Source organism: Vigna unguiculata, chromosome 3, assembly GCF_004118075.2.
Source record: "Vigna unguiculata cultivar IT97K-499-35 chromosome 3, ASM411807v1, whole genome shotgun sequence".
Taxonomy (NCBI): domain Eukaryota; kingdom Viridiplantae; phylum Streptophyta; class Magnoliopsida; order Fabales; family Fabaceae; genus Vigna; species Vigna unguiculata.
Window position 1 is genome coordinate 48937952 of NC_040281.1, and position 12000 is coordinate 48949951.

At 29.5% G+C, this 12000-nt stretch overlaps 1 protein-coding gene across 1 annotated transcript; it reads left to right on the plus strand.

Moving 5' to 3' along the window:
- The first annotated feature begins 914 nt into the window (after positions 1-914).
- On the plus strand, positions 915-6639 carry LOC114179922 (2-oxoglutarate-Fe(II) type oxidoreductase hxnY-like). Its single transcript, XM_028066428.1, has 11 exons — positions 915-1106; positions 1204-1396; positions 1527-1604; positions 1732-1783; positions 2827-2948; positions 3396-3493; positions 4020-4078; positions 4224-4280; positions 4414-4459; positions 5651-5730; positions 6338-6639. The coding sequence occupies exons 1-11, from the start codon at positions 1029-1031 to the stop codon at positions 6429-6431; spliced, it is 957 nt and encodes a 318-aa protein (XP_027922229.1). The 5' UTR covers positions 915-1028; the 3' UTR covers positions 6432-6639.
- The last annotated feature ends 5361 nt before the right edge of the window (positions 6640-12000 follow it).

Here is a 12000-nt window from a genome sequence, read left to right on the forward strand (position 1 = left end):
ATGTGTATTTGATTCAATTTTGACCTAATAATTTTTAATAATTAAAATATTTTTTAATAAAATTAAAAGTAATTAAGTATAAAAGTTTTAAAGAAATTAAGTATTTGATATTTATAATAAAATTTAGTGGTAAAAGTCATTTCATTAAGTCATTTTTAATAAAAAAAAATTAGTATAACGTTCCTACCAATAGAAATTTTGATTTAAAATTAGTAAGAGACAATATTGTTCTATTTTGAAAAAAAAAATTAACAAAACATGAGTATTTAATAAAAAAGTAATTAATAAAGTAATATGTTAAAAAATCGTTTTTAATAAAAAAATTAGTATAACATTTATACAAATAATAAATTTGGTCTGAAATTGAGAGAAACATTATAAATATTAGTACTTAATTTTGTAAAAATATTTATACTTAATTATAAATATTTTTAATCTTATAAAAAATGGATTACAAAAGTATTTTAATTATTTAAAAAAAAATGGGACAAAATTGAATCAGATACATATATTTAGGTACTAAATTGAAAAAAAAGACATATGTGGAGATTAAATCGAAATCAACACAATGACATTTAATAGTGACACTGACACGTGACATTACAATGCCACGTGGCATTTTTATTTAAAAAAAAAATTAAAAAAAATTAAAAAATTAAAAAAATTAAAAAAGAATAATTTTTTTGAAAAAAATAAAAAAAACCACAGATTGACACGTGGCACGTTGACTAACGGTGTTAGTCAACTCTGTCTGAAAGGGACCTAATTGAAGCAATTTTCAAAAGTTGAAATATAATGGACACATTCTTAAAACCGGGTACCTATTTGACACACTAACCCCAAACTGGGTACTATACAATTAATTAAACCTATTTTAAAATAGCGAATCATGAAAATAATATTTATAGATAATGTAGACAAGAAAGAGAAGAAAAAGATTTGATTTGGGTTGATACTGACATGATTCAATGGTTTAGCGTGGAGTAAGCGAAGGTGAAGACAGATGATCGATTTGAGTTGAAGCGAAAATGGCTGCGACACTGAGTCTTCCGATCATAGACCTCTCTTCGCCCCACCGTCTTTCCACGGCGGATTCCATCCGTCAGGTTTTCAACTCGTACCCTTCCCTTATCTTCTATCTGTTTTTTTTTTCTTTTTTTTTTTTTCTCACAAATACAGTATTGTTATGCGGCGAATGAATAGGCATGTGTGGAGTATGGTTTCTTTTACCTTGTGAACCATGGGGTGGACACCCAGTGTTTGAGGAAAGTCTTCAACCAAAGTGCTCACTTCTTCTCACTTCCGCTCCAACAAAAAATGGACTTGGCACGCAAGGAATATAGAGGCTACACTCCTCTCTTTGCCGAGACTCTTCATCCTACTTCACTATCCAAAGGTATTCTTCCTTTCTTTCTTCAGCAAAGTATCTAAAATTAATCTCGGACTTGATTGAGTTCACATTACTTCAAAATCAATTTTAAGCAGAATTAATTTTGAAAGAAAACTGTGTATGTCCTTGGTAACAGGTGACCCAAAAGAGAGCTACTACATTGGTCCTGTAGAAGATCCCTCTATTGCTTATCTGAATCAATGGCCTTCTGAAGGTATGGCGTTCCTTTGCATCCATTTCATGGGGAATGGATACTGTACTCTCTAGTTTGTGCACACGGCCGGTTTGTTTTAACACAAGCTTAATTTGAGTTTTTTTTTTTTCTGGCGAGGGCACTCCAGAATTGCTGCCAAACTGGAAACCTACAATGGAATCTTTATTTTGGAAACTACTGTGAGTTTAATTAGCTCCTAAAAAGAATTTTTGATTCAAACATGTATTGTAAGTCGTCATTGGTAGGCAAATATACAAGTCCAACATTTGTTGCTTTTAGGTTTTGTCCCAAACATATATAGACATGAGGGGTTTATGTTAGGAACAAGACAATAAAAGAAAAAATAAAGTAGAGAAAAATAAACGACACAAGAATTTAACACGTCCACGATTATATTAGGAAGTATTTTTATTTCAGTGTGTATCAAGCTTTATATAGGTCTCTTATATAGCAAGATAGAGAAGCACATCTCACAATCCTAAGCAATGTGAGACTAAATCAATCACATAATACTAACCATTCTCCTACTTAGAGTTTGATTTACATTACGACCTAGTGTAGTACCTTTATCATTAATTTTCTTGAAAGCCAGTTGAGACAATGCAAAGCCTCAACTTATCTATTGTAACAGTCTTAGTTAACATATCAGTTGGATTCTCTGCACTTGGAATCTTCAACAAAAACAAGTCTCCATCATTTATCAAGTTTATGATAAAATGATACTTCAATTCAATGTGCTTACATCTGGATTGAAGAATTGGATTTTTAGTAAGAAAAATAGCACTTTGATTGTCAGTGAACAACAGAGAGTCATCTTGCTCTTTTCCTAATTCTTTTAGAAGGTTCTTCAACCATATTATATCTTTTGTTGCTTCTGAGATAGCTACATAATCAGCTTCAGTGGTTGAGAGGAAGACTTTTCCTTGAAGTTTACACTTTCAACATTTGTTGCTTTTAGGTTTTGTCCCAAACAGTGTCAATAGAATGTTGATTTCTTCGTAAATTTAACTAATATATAGGCATGAGGGGTTTCTGGCCGTTGTATTTATTTAGAACTTCATTCGTGCATCTTTTCATTGTGAGTTTTTGTGCTTATGTGCAATATGTGGCTATATACTGAAGGAAAGGATGGTTCGCTTGTGACCGGCAATCATATGCACGTTGTCTCTTGTTTTATCTCTTGTATAATTTAGAATATACATATTCTTCTTAACTACCTCAGGGCTGCTGGAAAAAACCTGTTGTCTCTGATTGCCTTGTCCTTGAATCTGGACGAAGATTACTTTGAGAAGATAGGCGCCTTAAACAAACCAGCAGCTTTTCTCCGCCTACTGCATTATCCAGGTTTATCATTTATCTTGCTCTTCTGGATATTAAAGATGCGCAAAGCACCTTTCACTCAAATCCATGCATGTATTCGTTAGCACACTTAAATTTTATCTTCCATGTTGACTTCAACTTTATTTTATTTACTTCAATTTCCTCTTAACCAGCATGTTGAAAAAGGAACATAGTTTCTTCATTTTCAAGTATTTATTTTTAGGTCTGAACTATAGTGTACATCAATGTAGCAGCACTCCATATGCCATTTTGAAATACATAATGTAATTCTTTTAATGAAATGTATGGTATATTTATAATGTGCTTGTTTATTTTGGAAATAATTGAAGTTTAAGTTCTATAATATATTCTGAAGTTTTTTATGCCGTTTTATTAGTAGGGACCAGATTTTCAAACCAACTATCCTGTGTAACCTTTTACTTTTGGTGATATGACTTGCAATTTCATTAGGTGAATTGGTCTCTGGTGAACAGATATGTGGTGCCTCTCCTCATTCAGATTATGGCATGATCACTCTCCTAATGACGGATGGCGTTCCTGGGCTGCAGGTTCTCTTCTTACCTATAGTATACTTTCTGTTTTATTGTTGTCCTATGTCCCTGGTAATTAGGGAGAGAAAGTGGAGATGAACTCCTTACTGACTGGGGATCCTATCTCCCTGTGTCATTGTGTAGAAAAAAAAATTAAGAAAAAATAACTGCAAAGGAAACATCCTCAGGACCAGATACTCCCAGGCCTTTTAATTGTATCATTCTTCCCTCTTTCGTCATGTATGGTGAATCTTCCTTTCCATTTGTGGACCACCACCTGTCCAATTTGTTACTATCATGCTCATCTCTTGTCATTTCCTTTCCCTCTTCTTGAAATACCTTTTGTTTTGACCCGTGGTGCTCCTCTAGGGCATACGTGCCCTACCCTCCCCTCCTATTTCACTTTCATACACCCTTATCTCATGCTTCCTTTCTCACGTATACTTTGTTTATTAGAGCTCATATTGTTATTTATCCATAAATTCTATTTAATATTTTAAATTCATAATTTCGTACAATTAAAGGCTTGAGATTTTCACTATAGATCTGCAAGGATAAGTTCAGGGAGCCTCAAGTCTGGGAGGATGTGCCGCATGTAGAAGGGTGAGTTCATAATTAATTAAGTAGTATATTACTAATTTTGATTCTATCTGTATTATATAGAGATTCTAGGCTACAGTTCCACTAAAAATTGCACTTTTTCTGCTCTTCTTTCCTAGCCTTAGGTGTTTGCGGTTTGTGTCTACAGGGCCTTAATAGTGAACATTGGAGACTTGATGGAGAGATGGACAAATTGTTTATACAGGTATCCACATCCAACAATACTTTTTTTCTTTTATTCTTTTACCAAAGAAAATAATTGAGCAGCTTCTCAATCTGTTTTATATACATATTAAGATCTTAGTCTGCTGCCATTACTATTGTCATTACTATTGCAGGTCAACACTTCACAGGGTTATGTCAACAGGAAAACAACGTTACTCAGTAATTACTAGACACTTCACCGTTTCTTTATGTTATTGTTATTTTTTACTTTGAATGATAGTCATGATAGTATTTTATTTCAAAGGGTAGGAGAGAATAAATAGAATTATACCTTTAAATTTCTCTTCGTGAAAACCAAAAAGAAGTATGCTTCACACTTGATAAGCGAGGTTAAGTTAGAGATGTTTGCGTGATCCCCAAGCTCTATGGGTCGAGTGGGTTTTTAGGCACTGGGACACTGAACCGAGGATGCCTTCCGCACTCTCTCATGCATACACGGATATTTTGTGGTTTCTCCAAATCTGTTTCAAAATTATCCATGTTTTAGCCTTTTTTCTTTGTTAGAGCTTAATTTTTTTACTGTTAGTGTTAGTTTTAACACTATGAATTAATCAGAAATTACGATAGGCAAGATGTTTAAAGTAGTTATTATATAAGTTAATGAACTTAACGTACATGTCAATTTTTAATTGGAAAGTAGTATAAACTCCCTTTACATTATTACATTGTCAACGCACTATTTTCTATTCTTTTTAATTCAAAGCTATTCATGTTTTATAAATTTTAAGTTTCATAGTTCTTTTCATATTTTCCGTATTTAAAGTAATTAGACTTAATCTTTATGCACCTGCAACCTATTTAAAAAGTACTTGAAAAGACAAAGACAAATCACGTTTACTCTTTTTATTAAATAAAAATATTTACTCTAAGTAAATATTTTCACTAGTTAAGTACTCTTTAATTGGCATGCATTAACATCAAACGTAAATGGGTTTTGGGAGATAGTACAAGGCTAGGTGAGACATCTGGTTTAAGCTTCTCTCCGGCATTTTGGGTTGATCAAAGTGCCACTCTGCCATATCATGACTTCCCTGTAAAGGATATGAAGAATTTTGAACTTAAAGTAGTTTTTTTAAACATGGATGTTACTGAACCAGTTAGTGTAGGATATGCTTTATCCACTGAAATACTGTATCAGATGTTGATGATATCTTTTCAAGGAGTCTTAATGTTTAAGTTTTTATGACTTTATCTTAAAAGAATGAACGAGGAAATTTTCTGATGTCATAGATAGTGAGAATGATGTTCTTTCTACCCGTTACTTAAAAAAATCATCTTCTTTCTACATTCTGATGATGTCTTCTAGAGATTTTCCCGGAAAATGTGAATGAGTGATGTACAATTTTTCAGGTGGCATTCTTCTTCGACCCACCCTCAGACTGTATGGTGGAATGCTTTGAAAGTTGCTGCAGTGAATCATCTCCTCCCAGGTAGAAAAAAAATATTATTTTTCAATTAGGAAATTTTCAACCAGTCAGGCTGAAACCAATAAATAAGCATAAGAGTTGTATAAAAAGAGAAAAGGCAAAAAAAAAAAAAATAGAGGGAAAGAAAGTTGACTTGAATTTTTTTTTTTTTTATATTATCATTCTAATATTCCCATTATTAAAAAATGTAACTCTCAGTGATGATATAGGGTGGTTGAATGATAACATAAAGAAAAATAATAATAACATTTTTTAATTACTTTTTAAAACATACTCTATTATTGGTTAATTTAAATACTTCTGTGTAAATACAGGGAAAAGGTGGGGCACTAAATTATCTCTGGACGAGTCATTTTTATAAATTAAAATTAGCTTATACATTTTGCGTAGAAGTGTTTTTACATAATTTTTTAAAAAAGTATTTTAAATTAAAAAAAAGTTTTTTTTTGTTATATAAATTATACTAGAGAAAACTATCCAAACTAGATAAAAAAAAGTGACAGAGAACCACAGATTATCTGTCTTTATTAAAAGCTTATATGCGTAGATTTCTTAAATTTTCCATTGACACACAAGATACTGCTATGAAGTTTGTCAATGTTTGCTGCAGATTCCCTCCAATACGTAGTGGGGACTACTTGAATGAACGGTTCAGACTCACATATGGTTCTGAAAGGGAACTTAAATGCTCTATATCCACTTAAAGAACTAAAGACCGTACTTATGGGCGGCTAACACGAACCTTGAAATGTAACTCCTTTTTTGAAGACAAAATGTGTTTTTAATTTTTGTACTTTGGTTGTGGTAAATGTTCTTTGTATAATATGATTTCTGTATAAGAAAACTACAAATATCGATGTAGGAAAGATAAAATTTGTGATGCAATTAAAATATCTTCAATATTATAGCAAAGAAAAGTGTCACACTTGAGATTATATTATCATAATTATATTATAATCATTATAGTAATGCAGTTATAATGCAGTATATAGAATTTTCTATATCTTTATACGTTAATTCGATTTAAAAAAAAAATGTTCATCCACGTGTGAGGTGTATTTCCTTTTAATAAGTATTTTTATATAAAATATTCATTTTTTAGTGTTATAATTTACCTGCAGTTTATATTTTATGTTAATAATTTTATATATAGACATTGTCTTGTTAAATAGAATTTTGATAACTGCCCAACTCATTCTAATATTTCATTAGTAATTAGGTATGAAATGTGGATTATACCAATAATCTAAATATGATGTCATGTCAAATAGTGCATTGGCCCCAAACTTAAAAGGTCTGGTGTGCTTGAAAGAAAATTTTCATACATTTAGCTAAATTACTTCAACATCATTTGTACATTGGTTTCTCAAGCTCGAGAATGGTATCAAGGGATGAAGAGTGGCAACATTTTTACAAGAATTTTGTTTTTATCTTTTGTCAAAATCACCTCAACATCATCTATATATTAACCCTTAGGCTCGAGAAATAAGTCAAGTGATAAAGAGTTGCAATGTTTTTTTGAAAATAAAATTTCCATACCTGTGATGAAGATCATTCATACATTGACAGCGTAAGCTTAAAAAGGGAGCAGATTTGCAATATTTTTGAAAGAAAATGTTCATATCTTTGTTATTGACCATCTCAACATCACTCAGCTCCCAAATTCAAAGAATGAGCCACTTAGCGTTGGAAGTCTCATGGTTAAGAAATGAATTTTAAGTTTAATTCAACTTTACAAAATTAATCTGTAAGATAAGGTTTACATCCACTTGTATACAATGAAATAGCTTTTTATATAATCGATATGAGATTTCTAACACACCTCTCACACAAAGGCATATACATCTCGAGTGTAGGACTAGAAACTAATGAGTGATCCGATAATGATAGGCTCAACAAACAACAAATCTCACTAAGATAGACTCTAACTTATGACTTTAATACCATATTAAGAAGTGAACTTTATGAGTAACTCAACTCCATAAAACTAGCTTGTAAGGTGATGTTTGCACCCACTTATATACTAAGAAATCGCTTTATCCCACATCAACTAGAAATAAGGCTAATTTGCAGTATATAAGTGGGTGCAAACCTCACCTTACAAATTGGTTTTGTAAGGTTGAGTTAGGCTTAAAGTTCACTTATTAACATGGTATGTTGGAAGTCTCACATCAACTAAAAATAAAGCTAATTTACAATATATATAAGTGAATGCGTATTTTATTTTACAAATCAGTTTTGTAAGATTGAGTTAGACTTAAAGTTTATTTATTACAATTATAATATGTTATTTTCCTTTGTGACTTCAGATCTGACCCACATGTTGTCTTCTCCTAAAAGTGTGCACTTGTGATGGTTCCTAGACTCTGCATAGTCTAGTCTTGAGTGGTTATCACCAAATCAGTGTCAGATCTTGATCAATAATTTTTTGGGAGTCAAAATAATACACTCAAACTTTATAAAGTTGTATTTGATACAAATATCATTTTAAATAAGCTTTCCTAATTTCATGACTCTTAATTCTTTGAACATAACTAAGATTATCGTCACAAAGAATTTCCCTTGAAACTCCTTAAACACCATCATTTCACATGCTCACAACAACATTCTCATATCACTTATCAATCATTAAAGCAATAAACAAAATAAACTCATCCAAACACAACCATTGCAAGAAATGAAAAGCAAAACAAGGCTAGCAAAGAAAAGTGACGCTACGCGGCAGCACTCAGCGACATTCTCCTTGCAATAAGTGACGTTCAATGTCACCTTGGTGCCATTCATCGTCCAACCACTCTCAGAAAGTGACACTTAGCGGTACAATCAATTGAGAATTCAAGTGTGAGTCAAAATCCTACATTGGATAGAAATTAAAAAGTATAACATTATATAAGGATGAAGACTCATAAACTCATTGCCTTTAAGAGTTTGAGTTGAGAGTAGTATGTCAATTCCTTATATGATTAAACCAAGGTCTTATTAGTGTTGTATCTTCCTAGTGAACATCCCCTATAAGGATCCAACAAAATCTACCATCCAACACCAAACTAAGATTCGTCAAACATTTCAATTCAATTCTGAAAAATAATATATTTGAGAGAAAAAAAACTCTAAAAGAAACACTTATAGTAAAATAGAATGTTTTAAAATAATAAAATCTTTTTATAAAATTTTTATTTATATTTAAATATTTTATTATTAAAATAATAAACTTTCATTATTTCTGTTCCTCCACAAATATAATTTGATAATTTGATAGATTATAACATATATCCCATCGTTATCATTCTTAAACTTAAACTTGAATTAGTAATACTTGAAACGGTTACAAAACTAATAAAAAATACTAGGGCCCAACACGTCATGTTTGAGCATAGGTGGTTGTGGCAACCCATCATTAACAGTGGCAATTCACCGACAGGATCATTAAACTGAGCAAAGGTCAATCCACATCCGCATCCAACAATCTCGATTAGGATAAAAATTATTTATGACTCTAAAAGTACCAAAACAACACGGTACTCTAAATTTTACTATGGTGACTGTGACTTTCCACAATAAATAAAAAGACGAAAATGATAACATGTGTAGACTATGGTCCATGGATCATTCCTAGAAAGTTTTACTTTCAACTCAGTGGGGCTTTTTCGAATGAAGAGAATAATAATAATTGGAGAAATCGGCGCCTTTGGAAGGAGATAAGGTTCACAAATATTAATAATCCTTTTTTTCTTTATGGAATACAAAACTTGAAGAAGTTAGTATTTTTTGTTTTGTTTTGTATTATATTTATACAATTTTGAAAGATCACAGTAACTTCTTTAATAGTTATAAGATTATTTAAAAACTCTTAAAAAAAGAAAATACTTAAAAAGTGACATCTTAAATTTGTGATAACTTATTATATTTTCCATCTTATAACAATTAAGCTAGTAAAAAGTCACTAACTAAATTAGTCAAACTTTCAGAAAAAACTTAAAACATTAAGATATGCAAACTTTAAGATGAATCTAAAAAAATTGAGTTTGTTTAATAAGAAAAATAAACTGTAGGATTATTTGACTAGTTTATAGATTAATTTTACCAACATAAATATCTTTTATAAATATCTCAAAATAACTTATAATAATTTTTATTTTATAAATTAGAATTTATTTCACTTAATCTTGATTCACTTGCTATTAATCTTACTTTTTGTTTTACTTACATAAGTAATTATAAAACTATTTTTGGTATATTTTTTGAGTTACTTTTCTTATGCAGTATAAATTAAAAAAATAATAATACTATAAATAAAGTAACAAATATTTTACTACATTAAACTATGTAAAAGCCTACACAAAAATTGAATATAATAAAAATTGTAACAAACTTCAATACAACAATAAAAAAAATAGTTTAAATTAAAAATAAAAAATTGTTTGTTAATAGGAAAATAAATTTACTTAATACTAATTAGATTAATTCATTTAAATCAAATAATATATAAAAATAAAATAAAAATAAAAAAATAATAAAGCTTAATCATTTAAAAAATCTAAAATTATAATTACATAATACTGTACTTTTATGTATTTTTATTTAGAAGCACAAATTCCAATTATAATAAAATCTACATAAATTTTTTATGTTTATTAACTAATTTATCAAATATTTTTAATTTAATAATATATTTTATCAGTCGAGAACTTATAATTTTTTTTTTTATAAATTATGAATTATGAACTTAATAACTAGCTAACCTATTAGTTACCAACTAGTTTATCTAACTTATCATATACCAACTACCTCGTCAACTAATTTTAATAAATAAATCCTAAATTGATTTTGAACTTCCTCAAAGTATACCCCTCACACTTTTAACTAAATATAGGATCTATGATCTTACTCATTCATTTTCTCACTATGTTTGTTTTATTTACATCCAAAATATTAGTACATAAAATATAGAAAAATATTTTAACCTATACATCACACACACTATAAGAACCTAAGCTATAAAGTTTGTCCATAGTAAGCATAAATTCAGGTAATAGTATGAATAATTACAAACGTGTCCATTATATTTTGACAAATGGGTATTCACCACATTTTTTAAAACAAAATTACGATATAAGATTAATATTATAAGAAAATGAGTAAATCTCTCAAAATATTTATGACAGGTCATTGCATGTCTAAAATGTGATTAGTTCATCCAAAATAAAATTAAAATTGTGAAATCTGATTTTAATTTAATAGAAATGTTTTTTTTTAAATAAAAGAGTTTAAAATTCTACTTTTGCTTAACTGTATAAATTAGAATTTTAATTATTTAGTTGTTTACTTATAATTCTCATAAAATTCTCATAAAATTATTTTTCTTTTAAATCATTTTTAATTCCATTTAAGATTTTAATTATTTTTATCACATCTAATAGTTTCACATCATTTAAAGGTCGAAGTTACAGTCAATTTAAATATTTCTTCCTCTTTGCACCTTTTAAGGTGTTTTTTAAGGAAAAAAATCATGATAGAGCATGTGCTTCAAAGTGAACAATACCTCAAATGTATGGTAATTGACAACAATTCTATCATCGGTGAATTTGAGATCGAAACATTGGCGCCCACGATTGTGGTGCATATGTTCCTACCACGGCCAATAGTCTCACATCGGTTATAAGTCGATACTTCTTCATTCCATCATTTGATGTGTCTTTTAAAAACAAAACCATGATGAAACACACGCTCTATAGTGGATAATACTTCATATGCATGGACTTGGGATGTGAACATTTAATTTAATTTTTTCATTTTTTTCCATCATAATGAATTAGTGTGAAAATGATAGAGTCAAGATTTATTCTTTAACAAATCAAGATTTGCTTATATAGTAAAGTTTTGAATTCTTTTAAGTCTGGCTAGATAAAGATCCAATGATAAGTGTTTGTTACTTTTAGTTTGTCTTTAGAATTTGGTACAAATGTTTGTTATTTTTAGTTTGTCTATAGAATTTTGTCATAGTTTGGAATACCAATTGTTATTGAAATAACACTCAATAAATAAAACGAAGAAAATGAAAAATATGATTGGAGATAATGATTTATGCTTTATTGATTTAATAGAGCTGAAAAACAGTGTTAATAAACACAATATCGTAATATTTCATATTTCAAAATTTAAATGACCTTTTGCAATTCTCTCTAATTATATTTTATATCTTCTTGTTTACACTTATTGAGTGTTGTTTCAACAAAAAATCAGATGGCAAGAGGTAAAAAGAGTAAATAACCC

Bases quoted from the DNA above. Each gene is read 5' to 3' on its own strand.
- LOC114179922 (XM_028066428.1), top strand. From the start codon at position 1,029: ATGGCTGCGACACTGAGTCTTCCGATCATAGACCTCTCTTCGCCCCAC. The intron at 4,079-4,223 runs GTGAGTTCATAA...TTGTGTCTACAG, and splicing joins GATGTGCCGCATGTAGAAGG to GGCCTTAATAGTGAACATTG. The intron at 4,460-5,650 runs GTAATTACTAGA...ACAATTTTTCAG, and splicing joins CAGGAAAACAACGTTACTCA to GTGGCATTCTTCTTCGACCC.